Source organism: Marmota marmota, unplaced genomic scaffold, assembly GCF_001458135.2.
Source record: "Marmota marmota marmota unplaced genomic scaffold, marMar, whole genome shotgun sequence".
Taxonomy (NCBI): Eukaryota; Metazoa; Chordata; class Mammalia; order Rodentia; family Sciuridae; genus Marmota; species Marmota marmota.
In genome coordinates, this window is record NW_026000243.1 from 2,353,558 (window position 1) to 2,371,304 (window position 17,747).

Genomic DNA, 17,747 nt, shown 5'->3' on the forward strand with positions numbered 1-17,747 from the left:
ACTTCCCTGTGATTTATAAAGCACTTTCCCATTATTATCTGTTAGGTCTTACCATATTTTGTGAATTAGAAATGATTATCCCCATTTTACAAATGAGGAAACTGAGGTTCAGAGAAGTCATGGAGTTTGTCCATTGGCATCGGTGGACATGGCCTCAAATCCAGGCTGTTTGACAGTGAATCTTACAGGCTTTCTGCTATTCAGGCAGCTCCCCGCTCCTGCCACAAGGCATCACATTGCCCATCTTTTTTTTCTAATATTGAAGAGGTCCTACATATTCATTGCCTCAGAGTACCATTATGATTTACTCTACATTCTTAAATCTTTAAACCAATTCTATTAGCCCATAAAAAAGTAATCCCTTCAGCTGTGCTTTATCAGATCCAAGGATAGGTCCACTTTTGGCCACTGTGTACCAGATCCAATTTAAACATGCTGTGCATGTATTCCATTTGAACAAAAACTATTCTGAGTAGATTTTATTTTTTTAACTTATTTATGTTTGCTGGGTTTTTAAAAATAATAAGTGGATTTTATTTTTATATTTAAAATAAATGAATAGAGATATGCACTTTTTGAGTGTATGTATATATATATATATATATATATATAGTATATGTATATGTGTGCACATGTGTGTATTACTATATAAGAATTTTTTAAAGAAAATAAAATGCTGATTACAGAATACAGCTAGGCATGGTGGTTCATGCCTGTAAGCCCAGCTACTTGGGAGACCAAGGCAGAAGAATCACAGATGGATTGCATATTCAAGGCCAGCCTTGGTAACTTAGTGAGACCTGGTCTCAAAAATTTTTTGAAGAGGCTGGGAATGTAGCTTGATGGTAGAGCACCCTGGGTTCAATCCCCAGCATTCACCCCCTACCCCCCACAAAATAAGGCAGAATAGACTGGAAAATGAAAGGGAGAGGAGAAAGGAAAGAAAAAAAGGAGAGATGGAAGAAAAAGAGAAGAAAGATTTAAGGATTGCTTTTGTCTGGAGAAGAAAAAAAAACTAATTCATCAACTTATTCAAGTCAGATGTCTGGTTCAGTGTATGGCATATAGTGAGACTCAGTGTTTGTCGAATCCATAAAGTTCAGTGCAGTTGTGTTGATGGAGGCATGATGTCCTTGGTGCCTATAGAAGGCTGAATAAGCCCTTCATAGTAAGGCAGAAGAACTGTTGGCCAAATGTAGGAAAGAGCTTCTTACTCAGCAAACTGAAGAAACACAGAGGTGGTCCAAGGCAAGAAAATCATCTCCTGATGACAGGGACAGCCTAGAAGAGAAGAGGCAGCCTGTGTACCTGGTAAACTTGCACTGTTCATGAGCTTGCAGGCTACCTGAATCATCTTGCAGAGCCAGTCAATTGAGGGTAGAAGTCCTGGTAATGCTCAGAGAATCAGAGCATGGTGGAACCCAACTGCCCAACCCTCTTTTCACCCATGTGCTGAGGTTCTCTGATGCTGGGAGTGAGAGATGGGAAATAAGAGCAGCTGAATAAGGGAACATTATCAGGGGAGGTTCTGAAAATCCTAATCTTTAATGCCCCCAAAGCTATTTGGTTTTCCTAGAACTTCATACTTCCTGTCACACTGAGCCCCTCCACCCCAACCCATGTACTCTTTATGTTCCCATTTTCTCTATGAACCTAAATCCTGAGAGTCTGTATTGAGGGTGAAGCAACTCAGGCTCAGGGATGAGGTCACGTGGCTTCATATCACCTACCAGCTGTGTGACTTTAAGCAATAAAAATTTAATATATCTGGACTTCATTTTCTTTAACTATAAATTATTGGCAGTAAGTATCCACCTACAGAGGTTCTCCTCTGAAATAGATAAGGCATGAGATGGGCTTATCATAGTACTTGAGGCATAGAATAAGTTGTGTTTGGGTATTGTGATCAATCCATCAACAAGTATCTATTAAGCGCTTTATACTATGCTAACATTTTTTTTTGGTGTGGTGCTGGGGATTGAACTGAGGGCCTCATGCGTGATGTCAGACAAGTGCTCTACCACTGAACTACATCCCCAGCCCCATGTGCTCATCATTCTGAGAAGCATAAACCAAGACCTCCATGGCCAAAGTCAAGTAGAAAATTTAGGCAAGAGCACATCTTTATTAAGTTCCTAACTGCACTTTTCAGTGCAAATGATCCATACTATTGTTACCATTCTTCTCTTTACCTGAAATTACTCAATCTCCATCAGTCTCAGCCCCTTGAATGTAGCACTCCATAGGATGAGACCTTGTGACTAAGCCCTGCATAAAGTCATACAATTGTTGGTTTCTGAGTATAAGCGACAGTCTAATTTAGTACTCTAAAAACCCTTACTTATTTGAGCTCAATCCCTGCCCATCAGACAATCCATAAGCCCAGCCCACGGAATGTAGGCTCCCAACTTGAAATGCCAAAGAGTCTCAAGAAGGGTGCAACACTGACAGGCTCTATACATACCTCACACTCAAAAATTTCTGGGAGTGGTTTCCTTCCTTGTTTCCTTCCCTTTTTATATTGTCTGAACTTGTTCCTCAGCATTAAAATGCTGGCTGAAAGCTGGAAGGGTGGGATTAAATACAGACTCCCATGTATTGTTTGTGTCATCAGAACTGGATGGGAGGACAATGAGCACTATATATATATATATATATATACACACATATATGCATATATATATAATTGTAAACTTATATGCAATTATAAAAACTAATACAGAGATATCTGTTCCCTTCATGGATAACCATAGCACTATTGCATAAGCAAGAAAAATCCCCCAACCTTATTCACATCTCACCAGTTTTATATGCATTCACGTGTGTATGTATGCAAGTATATAGTTCCATGCAATTTTATCACCTGTTTAGATTCATGTAAACATTATTGAAGTTAAGGAACCAAAGAGTTTCAGCCTCCCTTCTCCTCCTCACCCTCGTTGACCCCTACTTTGTTCTCTATTTTTATAATTTTGTCATTTCAAGAATGTTATATAAATGGCATTATGTGGTTTCTAATCCTTTGGGATTGTTTTTTCTTCTCTCAGCATAATTCCCTCGTGATATCCAAATCGTTGAGCATATCAATAGCTTATTCTTTTTTATTACTAAGTCAGACACCATGATACAGATGGACTATAGCTACTTTATCACTCACTTATTGAACTATATTTGGGTCTTTCCAGTTTGAGACTATTAGAAATAAAACTGCTTTGAACATTCATGCACAGGTATTAGTGTAAATGTATATTTTTTTATTTCTCTGGAATAAATACCCAAGAATGCAATTGCTGAGTTGTATGGTAAAGCAAATACTTAGTTTTGTAAGAAACTGTCATCATGTTTTCCAGAGTGGCTGTACCATTTTACATTCCCACTATCACTGTATGAGTGTGTAGTTTTTAGTTCCTTACTAGCATTTGGTATTATCACTATTTTTCATTTTAAGCATACTGATGGGTGGGCAGTGATATCTCATTGTGGTTTTAATTTGCATTTCCCTAATGGCTAATGACATTGAACATCTTTTCATGTGCTTATTTGCCATCTGTATATCCTCTTCAGTGAAATGTCTGATCATGTCTTTTGCCTGTGTTCTAATTGGGTTATGTGTTATTTTACTGTACAGTATTAAGAGTTCTTTGTATATTCTACGTACAAGTGCTTTGTAAAATAGGTGGTTTGAAAATATTCTCTTGCAGGCAATGCAGTCTTTTCATCCTCTTTACAGAGTCATGTGAAGAGCAAACATTTTTAATTTTGACCAGGTCAAATTCATCATTTTCCATTTCTGAATCATGCTCTGGTATCAAGTCTAAGACCTCTTTGCCTAACCCTAGATGCTAAACTTTTGCTTCTGTTTTTGGCTTTTATTCCCCACCAAAGTGTTATGGTTGGAGTCTTACATTTAAATCTTTGTTCTACACTGAGTTAATTTTTGTCTAAGATGGGAGGTTTAGAAAATTGATCAAACTATATTATGTTGTGTGCATGTGCAAAAAGTAGCAGCACATCCAATTATTATGTATAACTGTAATGCACCAATAAAAATACATAATTTTTTTCAAAGATGTGAGGTTTAAATCAAAGTTATGATTTTTTTCATTGTTTTTTGTTTTTGTTTTGCTTATGGAAATCCAATTATTCCAGCACCATTTAAACAACCCCTGATTGAAAAGCAATTTGGCATTATTCATCATGAGCCATGTCTATAGCTTTTCTCCTGTCATTTCTGGGAACTTATCCTAAGGAAATAATGCAGAAACAGGGAGGTAAATCTACAGGATTTGAAAATATTCTCTGTAACACTTTTTATAAAATTGAAAAATTGGAAGTAATCTAAATGCCCAACAATAGGGGATAAGCTGAGTATGGCACACATGGAATAATACACAATAATTTAAAATACATTTACATATTAACTGTTACCCATTCAACAACTATATATTCCATATCTATACATGTTAATACTGAAGATAACATAGTGAGCAAATTAGACACCCCTCCTCTCTCCTCAAATTCACAATCTAGAAGAAAAAAAATACAGAAAACAATTCTGTATAGAAAAATACATTAGTCAAACTAAGGGGAAAAAAATCACATGTATCAGGTTATTGCAAAACGGATAAAATATAAGCTTGTGGAAAAAACAAAAAGCATCCTTCTTTTAGGTCCATTGGATCAGTTTTTTTCTTTTTCAACCCTCTGTTTTCCTTACCTTCCATAGTATTTTTCTTCTATTTAATAATAAATAGCAAAGTTTCAATTGCAAAGTAGCTTCTTGCTTGGTAAGGTCAGGAATCCCCATATGAAGGGGCAATGGGCACACATACAATCATCTAAAGGGCACAGAGAACAGACAGTTAGGTATCTGGTGCCCAGCTAAGCCATGCTGGATTATTCAGTCAGTCAGCAAGTACCCATGGAGTGTCCACAAGGTAACCCATGACACATGAAGCACTCAGAATATGAGTTTAAGAACAGACAGTCCCTGACCTCTTGGGTCACTTACAACAAACTCTAATCTCAACCTTCCTTATGCTTGTTCGGTAGTTCACACTTTGCAGAGTGCCATCGTGTACATTCCCTCAGATGATCGCCTCAGTGAACCTGTAAAGTTGTTAGGGAGGGTATAATTATCCCCATTTGTTAGACACTAAGATGCAGAGAGCATAAGCAACTTGCCCAAGGTCACACAGATAATAAATGGCAGGCCTGGAGCTTGAACCTGGCCCTTCATCTCTAAGGCCAGTGCTGTTCTCAGAATACCACAATTGCCTCAAGAACAGCTGTGATAACAGTGGGCTCAGAGCACGAGAATAATCAGCAGAGAGCCATAATGAGAATTTAAATCTGTGGATGAGAAAGCATTGCCTATGGCAGGGATGGCTCCTCTCCCCTGCTGGGGCTGGGGCTGAGGCTGGGGATCCTGGCAGTGAGGGGCCTGTGTGTGATGCGGATGCCTGGTCTTACCTCTCCTCCCTTTCCCCAGATGGTGAAGGCAATCCAGGTCCTGAGGATCCACCTGCTGGAGTTGGAGAAAGTCAATGAACTCTGCAAGGACTTTTGCAACCGTTATATCACCTGCCTCAAAACCAAGATGCACAGTGATAACCTGCTCAGGAATGACCTCGGGGGACCCTACTCCCCCAACCAGCCCTCCATAAACCTTCACTCACAGGTAACACACAGGCTGGGTCCTATTTCCTAATCCAGGTTTGTAGGAAGGTCCAAAAGTCCCCAGGCAACCTCAGAAAAGGAATTCAACTCACTGAATCCTTTCACCAACAGGCGCCTCCTCTGATCCCCATCTTCTGTATCTCCTAGAAAATGACAAGATCTGAGAGAGATAATGTCCAAAGTAATTCCTGGCTTCCCTGCCCCAGATTCCCAAAGGAAAGGGAAATGGGAGCTTCCCTGGAGGATGAACTGCAGATGGGCTCAGATCTCTTGGCCCACAGGCTCCTCCAAAGAGCTCAAGTGAGAACTTTCTGTGCTCCTAGGAAAGAGGCTTCAGGGAATGTGGGTCTTCTCCAAGTCCTGCCCATCTAATGAATGATGACAGTTCCACAGGACAGCTTCTCCAGTAATTCACCCTATCCTGGTACCTCTCTCCCATTAAGGTTTAGGACCCTGTAAATGTCACCTCAACCTACCCTATTCCAAGACTCTCCTGCCACCTACATCCTAGGAACATGGAGATGAGGAAGCGGTGTCTGTGTGCTATGGGAAAGAGTGGGCCCTTCTCTGCAGGGCACAATGTTTTCCTCAAACCTTCAAACTAAGAAGGCTGCCTGGTTATACCTTCATACCTCACTTGCTGGCATTTATATAAGCCATAGACTCATCACTATGTTCCCCTTTCACTGAGTTCCTAAGTCCAGAAGACACACAGGGAGCCCCTTCTGCACTCATTCCACCATCCCCAGAGGCTTACATTGCCCTCCTCGTTAGACAATCAGGTGTGGGGATGAGGGTAAACTTTCTAAGAATGAATGGCGTGAGGTGCTGGGAAGGATGCCAAGGAAAGGTTGTGCCATTTATATCCCTCGGCCTATAAGGATAGGTTGGTAGGGGAAGAGGGAGGGATGGGCTGATCTGAAGAAGGCAGCCCCCTGCACATTGTGACAACAAGCACTGATGACACTTGGTATCACTTCAGACCCATCCCAGTGGGATCTCTGTGGGAAACAATAGTGAGTACTGCACAGGACACAGGGAAAGAAGTTTATTTCCTCTTCCTCTTGCTTGAAATCACCAAATCTCTTTATTACAGATCTAAAAACAGCAGCCCCGGCTTCTGCTTGCTAATATTCTCTTGAAATAGACTCATTCCTTCAGAGTCTTATTGTACTTTCCCTTATGATCAAAATTAGCAAGAAACTTGCATAAAAGAGGACAATAATTGCTCAACGAGCATCTCGTTTGTAATTTATTAGTTTCTATTATTGTGGGTTACCATGGTGACGCTGCGCAGCCCCGGTGACGGGAGAGATGTAAGATAGGAGCTGAGGAGGCTGTGAGGCCTCACCAAATGGAGATGCACATTTTTATCAGTAATTTTCATGAAAATAATAAGTGAGGAGTTAATGAGATGGAAAGCCATCCTGTGGCTATTGTGAATTTTTTTTAAGTGTTGATCTAATTAGAATGCATCGGTCAGGAAAAGTAATGAGGATTTAGTGCCTCACAGAGATGTGAGGATCATATCAGAAAATTAGCACAAGTCTTTGGAAATAATCAGGTCCTTGGAGAGGCACCGGATTTCCCCTCCTGGGCCTTCTGACTCTACCTTGAGCTCTGGAGTTGGGGGTGTACCAAGGTAGTGGAGGAAGGAAGGGGGGCAGAGGGCTTAGCAGCCACAGTGGCCCTCTCAGGGTTAGGGGTCTGAGGCTGACAAGCAAGGCTGTGGGAGGAGTGGGGTTTTTGGAGAAGGGGACAGTGGACTCTGAGATGCTTCCTGCAAAAATCAGCCTTCCCTGGAATGCCTGTATTCAGTGCTTCTAAGCTTTGAGGAAAGGGGGAAGAATTTGATTCCTATCCCTGAGAGCATCAGATCCCTCCCTGAGGGTGATGCTGGCCCTGGGGTAAGCCTGCAGAAAGGCCTCTGATCTGCAGGGAAAGAGGAACTCAGACAATTGGGCAAAAACAAAGACACTTAGTAAGGCATTCCTACTTGGTATTACTCAAGCTGTCCTTTAATTTTCTCTGATTGCCACTGCCTCCCTCACTCAGGCTTCAGTGGGTAAATAAGGTAAAACATCTGCTGCTGTCCTGACCCGCCCTCCTGTCTTACCTGGCCATCCTTCAGCCCCGCTTCACACCCACACACTTATTAAGTTCCCGCTGCTGGACTGTCGTCCTAAAGCCACTCTGAGTTTTCACATCTGCCTAACTGACATCCAAGACCCTCCTAAATCCAGCCTCAGCCTTCTTCCTGGGTCAATAAGCCTAGTCAAGATACTACAACTTCTTTTCCATGCCAGTTTGTTCAGGGAACACTTCCCTCTGACACACCTCTCTCTGCAGAGCGAAACCAGACTCTACCCAAGGGCAGTGGCAAGGCTAAACCTTTGGAGGTCTCGCTTATCCCCCATCTAGAATGGACTTTTCCTTCACTCAACTGGCTGCCGAACTCATTCAGCCATTGAAAGGGCAAACATCACATGTGACTTTAGATGATGGACATTTATGTCAGTTTCATTTTCCTTTTCTAGACAACAGGGGTTTTGTTGTTGTTGTTGTTTGGTTGGTTGGTTGGTTTTAGTTGAGACAGTATTTTATATATTTAAAATCACCAAATCACTTTATTGCAGATCTAAAGACAGTGGCCCAGGCATCCACTTGCTAATATTCTCTTAAAAAATGGGCTCATTCCTTCGGAGTCTTATTGTACTTTCCCTTAGGATCCCAACCGTGCACAAGGTGTGCATGATCCACCACCAGCAAGTATTTGTTGAGAGAGGTAATGAAGTGGGGGGTGTGGGGGAGGAATCCAAAGTAAGGGGGAAAATAGGAAGAAAGAGAAAGGGGAGGAAAGACAAATATAGAGGCCAACATTCAGGAGGGAGGGAGGGCCAGGCTGAAGTATTGGACAAGAAGAGAAAGAGACAGAATCCACACAGACGGAGGAAAAGGGAGATGACTCTAAGGAAGAAAGCGACAGAAAGAGGAGCAGGCAGCAATAGTGAGAGGATGACGGAATTGGGCTCAGTGCACTGTGTAGGCACGTGGGGGAAAAGAAAGTGAGTAGTCCTATGCTGTCCATCCATATCCCTGCTCCCTGGTCACTGAGGTAGGGCGGGGGCTTGCATGGGTTCTCCAAAGAAGGAGATCTTCTGCTGTCAAAGGACTGGTCCAGAGACTTTCCGTGTGGTAGACTGGTCTCAGGAGCCAACACAGAAAGGAGGGAGGCAATGAGCATGTGTGGTGTGCGCATGCGTGTGCCGCACATTCGTCATGCTCCGACCTTAATCCCCCCAGCCTGAAATAGCTGCTCTGAGCGCCAGCCCAGCCTGAGGAGGGGTGTCTACCCTCTGGAACATGATCCTTGGGATCAACATCCCGGCTGCCTGCCAGCTTTGTTGCAAACTGCTGGCTCATAGTTTTCCCTGTGTGCTAATCACCCAGCCTTGTGTGGCAAATTGGGAGACATTTTTGTCTTCCAATTGGTTGCCCCACTCCCAGATGCCATGTTGTATCCTCGCGCGAGCTCTGTGGGGTTTGGAGTGTTCCCTGCTTGCCTTCCACTTTTATATGTGGGTTTTCTCTGTGGGGGTGGAATGGAGGTGGGAAGCAGTAAAACTAAAACAGTTTCAAAGGATTTAAGCTAGCTTTCAACACAGCTAGTTCTTTCCACCTCCCTAGGAAGCCATCCCATTCTGCCCGCACCCACCAATTTCCAGGCTTCTTGCAGGGGCAGCCTCCTCAGTACCCAGGACACTCATTTTAGACTGCTACTCTGGGTTCTCCTGTCCTTCCTAGAGGGCACAAACTAAACTATTTCACTAGAGAGAGTCTAACTCCTGCCTTGCTCGATCAAGTACTAATTTGGCCTGAAATTCATCCCTCTTTCTCCTTAGAGATTTTAGACTCAGCTCTATTACAGGCGAATCAGACTGAGCCACAGTTCATTCAGTCACCAAGCATCAGGGATACTTACTGTATGCACAATGCTAGGTCCTGTGAGAACACACGTGAATAGTCCAGGAGGAGCTCCCAGTATCAGGGAGAGGGAGCTGTGAGTCATACCTGGAAGTCTAAATAAATGACATCAGCCACAGAAAGCCCAGAGTAAGGAAAAAGAGGAGGAAAGAAGCAACTGAAGAGGTGGCGAGAGGGGCTGCAGGAAGGCCCTCCAGATTGAGCAGACCACATGTGAGACAGGAGTTGCCCTGATAGGTCTCCCAAGTGAGAGCCCAGGCCTGACCTCTGGTCCACACATCTTCATGGCCAGGTTTGTTTCTGCCCATACAAACCTCAGCATGGACTAGAGAGGCCAACCGCAGCATTTTACCCACTGTGATGGGAGAAGCTGCAGATTCACTGGCCTTGGGAGGGCTTCCTGGGGAAGGAGGTCTTTTAGATGGGCTTGGGAGAGGTAATAGCCCTATTAGTATGTCTAAAGCTGAGTGTTTCCAGTGCTGCAAGAAGTCTGGGAGAAGGTGAGGAGCACAGCCTTTCAGAATCCCCAAAGAGTAGATAGTGGAATATGAAGCTGTCACTGTTCATCTATACATCCTGCATCCATTCAAGTACTTGCAGAGCCTCCAGGGATGTAAAGATGGACATGGCACAGCCCCTGACCTCAATGTAGAATCAGGAGTATCTTGCAGCCAAATTTATGAGGAGGCTATATTTTGGGGCTGATCATGGTAGCCAGCTGCTAAGATTTTAAAGTGAAGAATATAGACAATGGATCAGGGCTAGAGACACATTGGGGGACAAGTTAATTGAATAGCCACATCTTGTATAGCTCAAAGAAGAACTATATCAGAGCTTTTTTCTTTTTTTAATTATTTATTTATTTAATTATTTATTTTAGTGCTGGAGACTGAACCCAGGCCTTGAACATTCTAGGCAAGGATTCCACCACTGAGCCATACACCCAGGCTCTCAGAGAAGAAAGGGAAGACCATCAGCATTGATTGAGCCTCCCCCAATCCTGTGCAGTCTCAAACTTATCAACATAATAGGTGCTTTACATATAATATGTTATTTGATCTTCACAAAGGGCTTCAAGGTGCACATATTTTCTCCATTTTACACCCCCCAAAAAAGAAACTGAGAGGAAGTAGATACTGGCTCAAGTTCACGGACCTAATAAGTGGCGGTCTAGGGTTAGTCACTCCAGTTTTTTTGTTTTACTGGATGCTTTTCCACTGAGCCTCCTACCACTAAGTTACATTCCCAGACTTTTTAAGTTTTTATTCTGAGATAGGACCTAACTAATTTGCTCAGACTGGTCTTGAACTTGCAATCCTCCTGCTTCATCCTCCTGTGTAGTTGGGATTACAGTTATGTGCCACTAGGGTGGGCTACTCCAAAACCTACATTCTTCTTGCCATATGGTGATACTTTTTGTGACACAAAGGACAACAGGGGTCCTGGGTCCCAAGTGGGGAGGGATGACCCTGCCTGGCTATAGCATAGGAATTCAGGAAATAGAGATGAAGAAACCAGTTGCTAGGGAGTAAGAAATAGCAGATAGATTGGAAGTGGGGGACAGAGGGGGACAATGTGAGCACAAATTTGAATGCTGGGTTTTGCAATCCAGATACAACTGGTTTTTCAGCTCTGTGACTCTTAACAGAATAGGAAGTGGGCTAATCAGCACATCCCTCCCTGGGAAAGTGGGGCTTGTCTACTGACCTATAGCAGTCTTGCATTTTCAGAGTTGGTATGGGGTAGTGGGGTTGTGGGTCTAGAGGTTCTGCCCATGGACGAGCATCTTAAGGACTTGACCTATGAGTTTCAAGACCAGGTAGGGGAAGGGAAGGAAAGGTGACCTACCTTGAAAGGATGGAAAGGGCACAGCCCAAACCAAAGTGACAAGAAGTTGAGTTCAAACTACCTAGTTCTCTGTTCATAGGCGTTAAAGCTGTTCCTTTAGCTGGTTCCTAGCCCCCAGCCCTCCAGTCAGGGGGCCTGGAGACCAAGAGGCGGTCCTTCCCGCCAGGCCAGTGAAACCTGAGAGTTTCTCTTCTTCCGAGAAGGAATGTTCCTTAAGAGCAGCAGCTGCTGCTTGTCCCCACAGGCTGAGCTGCCTTTCTCTTGAGAGTAAAGCCCCCAACAGGAGTGGGACCAGGACAGGATTAGGTGGCTTGTTTATATGAGCTTGGCTTCCCTGAGGTTGTGAACCTAGCTTTTCTTGGTCTAAGACAGGACTCCAGCTCTACTAGAACAGAGAACTCTGCCAGAAAGGGTGTCTGGGGACAGGAACAACCTCCCCACCCATCTAAGTTGTGTGTGTGTGCACTGACACGTCTACCCTTCCAGGCCGCATCCCAGTGAGGTCATGTACTTATAAAGCATCCACCATGCACTTAATATTGTGTTGGGCAGTTTCGGGGATGTCAAAGAAAGATCCTTCTTTCCCTCAAAAAACCTTGTGACTAAGCTAAGGCAAGAGGACACCTACATAAAATAGAGAACCATTCTGGTGTGTGTTCGGTGTGTAGGGCAGAGAGGGAGCCCTGAAGAGTCCAGAGGATGGCCTGTATTAATGCCCTAGGTAGGGACAGATCCTCCAGCAGAAGTGGGGCATTCTGAACCCACCCCCGCCCTTCCCCCAACCCAGGCAACTTAGCCCCAAAGCCTTCCTCCTATGGATTGAGGTGGTGGATCAGCAGAGACCCCTAGTGGCCATGGTGGGGATGGCAGGTGCTGGCCCCAAGCCCTGCTCCTCTGCACTGCCCCCACTAGGGAATGACATTGGTTTTGCCACAATCCTCAGCTGCAAGGACCTTTGCAAGGCCATTCAGTTCATTCTCCTGTTTCATGGGCATCCTGGTAAGATAAAATTCCAACTATTGCAAATAGCTCCAAGGGAAACTTTTTATTTTAATTCTTTCATTTTCCATCCCATCTTGGTTTCTTCCAGAAATTGCTTCTTTGAGTGGAAATTCAAAGTCTCCCTGGGTAGCTTAGCTTAACCTTTCCCTGTTAACAGTGAAGAACGGTGCCTCAAAGAGGGACAACTCTTCCTGGTAAATGACATCAGTCCGATGTCTGAGTCCACAGCCTCTGTCAGTTCATGTGTGCCCCGCAGCCCTCTAACTTCTAAAAATCATCCTCGAGCCCTTCCTGTTTCTTAATCATAATTTCTGAATAATAACTTCTATGTTACAAAATGAGATTTGAAATAAAACTCACACAGCAGGCCCAGGACCAGGGTGTTGAGGTAGGCCAGCGGGTCGCACTCCAGAAGCAGGCATGCTCCACTCTTCTAAACCCATGGCCCTTTCTTGCAATTTGTTTCTGTGACTCAAGCAAACAGCACAGGGGGAATAAGAGTGTGTGACATCCAGGGAGCCTGTGGAGCACAAATTGTGGGTTTACATCTGGTAGCCAGGAGGAGTTCTTGGGCAGGATAACCAGATCTCACTCCTTGGGTCCTGGACAATTCAAGCAGGGACTTGAGACTCTAGATGCTGGAAAATGACACTAAAACTTACCAGATGTGATTCTCACTTCTTTATGGGTGCTAAGAAGCCTAGTAGGAAGTGGCTGTATTTGGATCCAGGCAGAGCAACATGCACCTGGATTTGGAGTCTGATAAGCCTCCAGGGGAAGCTGCCGAGCACTGTTTGCTTAGCCAACAGATTCTTTCCCAGCGGCCGCTACCAGGTAACTCCTTTCTTCAGAAAAGACTTGTAGACTCTTCCTGAAGATTTGGAACTGCCCTATCGCCATTCTGTGGAGCTAGGGACAAAGGCTCGTCTTGAAATTGCAGCAGAGTGGTGTCTTGGAAGTAGTTTGAGACAGGGGATACACTTAGAATTATGGGGCTTGGCATGGGAGCTGAAGAGCATCTTAGGCAAGGAGGCATGGCTGACAGGGACATGTGGCAAGATTTGTGCCACTCTGACTGGCTGTGCAAACTCGGCTGAACTACTCCTGTTGCTAAAATCCTGAGTGGCTCTAGGATTTCTACGACAGGTTTTAAGTCCCTGCTATCCTACTCCCTATTTGAATAACCTCAGCCAAAGGAAGTAGAAAATAAATTATGGGATAGCTAAGTGTGGCAGGCACTGTGCTTGCACTACAACTAGTCCAGCTGACCCCAGAGCTTGTTTCCTTTCTCTGTGAACATCCATCCCACACTCAGAGCCAAAGGACCTACATTTGAGGCTCAGCTATGTGCCTCTGGGAAGTCACTTCCATTCTCTGAACCTCATTTCCTCTTCAGAAAAGTGGAATAATCTCTCCCTCTGAACCCATAAGGTGATGGAAAGATTAACATGAAATAGTGTTGCCAAAGAATGCTGATATAAAGTGTATATAGTAAGTAGGTAATATTCAGACCCTTATGATCTTTGGGGCCGACCAAGGGTGGTTTTTAAAACTATAGCTGGCTGAGCATCTGATTACTGGCCCTGTGAATCCTTGTCTTTATAAACACCCCACACCACAGCTCAGGAGGTTTGGGAAACAGTTCCATCTTGCAGAGGTAAGGGAAGAATACTGTTTGCCTAGACTTCTGATATGTGAGGATTTCTTTCCTCTTTCTCACTCCAGCTAAGATATGGCCAGCCCTGACCCTAACTTTGGTCTCTATCCCTGAAGTTTTCCATTCCATTCCTTTGCTGATACAATTTGGCTATCTCTCAGAACCTCCTAACCAAAGGTCCAGAGAAGGGAAAGAAGTGGAAGGAGAGAGAAGGATCTCATCCAATGCATAAATTGTCTTCAGTTACCTAAACCAGGTGAGCTGGCATGGAACTTGTCCAAGCCACAGGGTAGAGAGTCAACCAGAGTTTGAATAAGCAGATGAATTATCCAGGTGCTATCTCACCCTTCTGTCTTTGGCTGGAAGACTGTGTGTTGGTTAAATCCCAAGGGACACATCTTGTATTTATGTTACTGACTTTGCCTGAAATTTCCTAATCTTTCTGGATACGTTTTTGGGGTGAAGAAAGTCTAAGACAACTCTTTATGCTTAAAATTCTCAAATGTGTCTACCAAAAGAGGAGCGCCATAGTATGGATGATTTCAGAGTATTGAGCAGTCAGTTCCATTGGCTTTAGGGTGAGTGGCATGGAGGATCCCATTCCTCACTTCAATTTACCTTGCAAGTTTGCTTCAGTTTCAAATAATATCAGGACTGGTTTACAGTCCGTGAGAATGGTTGGTTGGGGTTTTGGAATGATGGAGCTCAAACTTGGAGGAACCTCATGACTAAAACCTCAGACCTCAAGGGCTCCTGAATGGCAGCACTGGGCCAACCCATTTTATAAAGGAGGAGGTGAAGCCCATAGAAAGAAGCATCATGCCTAGATTCCCAAACTCAGTGCCTTTTCTCTGGCCTACATGCTGCTTTGGACTTCTTTAGGATTATTCTTATCTGTTCCCCTTGCCCTCAGTGACTAGGGTTCAAGGGGGCCCCTTGTATACCAGAATCCAGCACAAGGCAGGTGTTTAGTATCTGTGGCTAAAGGAGAGCTGTGCTGTAGTCCTGTTGCTGTTGACCCACTGTATGACCTTTTGCAAGTCCCTGAAGCCTCTAAATCTCAGTTTCTTATTTGTACTTCAGGGAGTTGGATATGTGGTATCTGTAAGGGGCTCTTACAATTTCTTAGGTGTCTACATGTCTGGCCCAATTTTAGACTCCAACTGCATGAACAACCAGGCCAAGAGTTTTGACTCAAATAATGAACCTCATTGATTAGGAAGCTCTGCAGAGTCCCAGCAAGGGGAAGCCAAGGAAAGAGCTGCCCTCTCCCTTTCCTAAGGTCACAGTGGGAGAGGTGAGCCAATAATAGAAGCAAGGCTCCTTCCTGCTTCATTCACCAGGAGGAGTGAGTAGTGGGACCCAAAGGTCCATGAGGCAGGTGGGAGGTAGGAGGGCTCCACTCTAGTTCTCCTGGTACTGTGTATTTATAGGTGCTAGTTCTCCAGTCCTCAGGCCAGGGATAGTCCAGCAGGGCAAGAAAAAAAGGTTAGTTGGGAGCAGATGCCAAAGGGGATTTCATCAGCATAATCCAGTGAGATATAGAAACCAGCACCTATTTCCATATCCTAGGGAGTTCTGCCAATTCTCAGTGCCAGGATCTGGGAGGAAACTCGCTGTACTGTGCCTTGTGACACTTTCCCTTTGTCTGTCACTACAGGTTGGCAATCATTGGCTCAAGGTTTCTTCCAAACACAGGTGTCTTCTCATTTCAAATTCTAGACTTTCCCTGGAGACTGAGGACCCAGGTTTCTTCCAGTCTTAAAACAAAAGCTAGGAAGCTGGAGTCATCTCCCCAACCACCTCATTTAGTCTATTTTCTTGACTGCTTTGCTGTTTCTAAATCTTTGCAGTTCATACCTATGATTGTAGCATTTGAGCTTTGAAATGTCAGCCTATATGGCCATTGGACCTGTTAACTGGTTCAAGCCTGGTTTTTCAGATAAAGAATTGTGACTGGGAGGAGCAAGAGACCCAGGAGGGTCTCCCTCAAGCCTCCTTCTTCTCTCTCTCATTCTCTACCTTTCTTGCTTTCTCCAAATCTAGAGACACTGACTTCTCACACATCTGGGTCCCTTTTTTCAAACTCTGAGGCCCAGAACCTTGTGTAGGTTCCCCAGAAAAGGAGGCCCATTTCTCCTGAGGCCTGCAGTCAAGCTTCACCTGTTGTCAGGTTCCTTAACATCAAGTTCAAGGTTCAAGTGTTAAATGATGAGAGGAAAAGGGGACCAGAAAAAATTCTCTTCTTAGCTGCCTTGACTACTGCAAAAACAAACCACGGACTGTCTACTGGTTAACAGTGAAGGGCAAAGGGAATTCTGTGTTGGGAGCCTGAGGGAAAAAATAGAAAGAATTGATGATGTGCTGAAGGCAATGAAGTTGAGGCTTATATAAGACAAATTATGCTGAGGCTATTTTTTATTTTTTATTACTATTTTTTATTTTTTCCACATTTTTATTGGTGCGTTATAATTACACATAATGGTGGGATTTGTTGTTGCATATTCATTTGTGCACCTGATATAGCAATATAATTTGGCCACTATCATTCCCCAGTATCTTATTATTTTTTAAACAAGCATTTTAAAACAATGTGCTGGGGTTAAGGATACAAAGGTAAAAGTTGGAGGGCAGCGGGTGTAGCTCAGTGCTAGAGTGCTTGCCTGGCATAGGCAAGGCCCTGGGTTTCATCTCCAGCACCTTAAAAATATAAATAAAGTAAAATACTGGAGGGTGCTTTGTGCCTATTATGAAGTCTAATAGAGGTGTGCTAAAGATTATGAAGAAGAGAGGCACTGGGTGAGAGAAGGGCGAGGGAACACTTCTGGCACAGTTGAATTTGAGGAATGAGTAGATGCTGAGGATGGAACTCAGTCCTCAGCCATGGCTACACCTGGGGAGTTTTAAAACCCCAAAGTCCAGGACACACCCCTCACCCATTAAATAATAATCTCTGGGGCTGGATCCCACACATCATCACTGGAATTTCCAAAATGTAATCTAGGTGAGACCTACTGGTTTAGGGGACAATTTGTGCCTCAGGTTGTCAGAGGAACAGAATAGTTAAATGGATGACCATTGTTGCCTTTTGGGTTTGGGTTTTATCTATTTTTTTAAATACTGAGCCTTCTTACTCTTTCTGTAAAGCCAAGGGAATTGCTTTCTGGATTCAGGGCTGGGGAGGAGCAGAAAGGAGGGAGGAGGGAAGGCAAGAGAAGAGGGAGATCTGGGACCTGAACCATCTAAGCTGTCTGGGACATTGTCACAAATCACGCCTTCCTTTCTACCAGGACCTCCTGCAGAATTCCCCCAATTCCATGTCTGGAGTCTCCAATAACCCCCAGGGGATTGTGGTCCCAGCCTCAGCGCTCCAGCAGGGCAACATCGCCATGACAACCGTCAACTCACAAGTCGTGTCAGGTCAGTGCAGGGAATACGGAACAGGGATTCATGGGGAGCACCAGGGGAGAAGGGTGGCCCCTAAGGAATCCCAGGATCAGGGCATGTCCTGTGCTAAGGGAAGGGCTTCCAGCTGTTTCTTGACTACAGTGTTCTGCAAATGGTTGGCGCTAAGACC

The 17,747-nt window shown here is 44.2% G+C and overlaps 1 protein-coding gene across 18 annotated transcripts in view; it reads left to right on the forward strand.

The window, feature by feature from the left end:
• The window catches only part of Pknox2 (PBX/knotted 1 homeobox 2), a 265,198-nt gene that overhangs the window by 223,603 nt on the left and 23,848 nt on the right, over nucleotides 1-17,747 (forward strand). For all 18 annotated transcript variants that reach the window (XM_048796085.1, XM_048796083.1, XM_048796084.1 and 15 more), the window contains 2 exons: nucleotides 5,492-5,680; nucleotides 17,461-17,590. In XM_048796085.1, coding sequence (XP_048652042.1) covers nucleotides 5,492-5,680; nucleotides 17,461-17,590 — 319 coding nt within the window. The remainder of the gene's footprint in view (nucleotides 1-5,491; nucleotides 5,681-17,460; nucleotides 17,591-17,747) is intronic.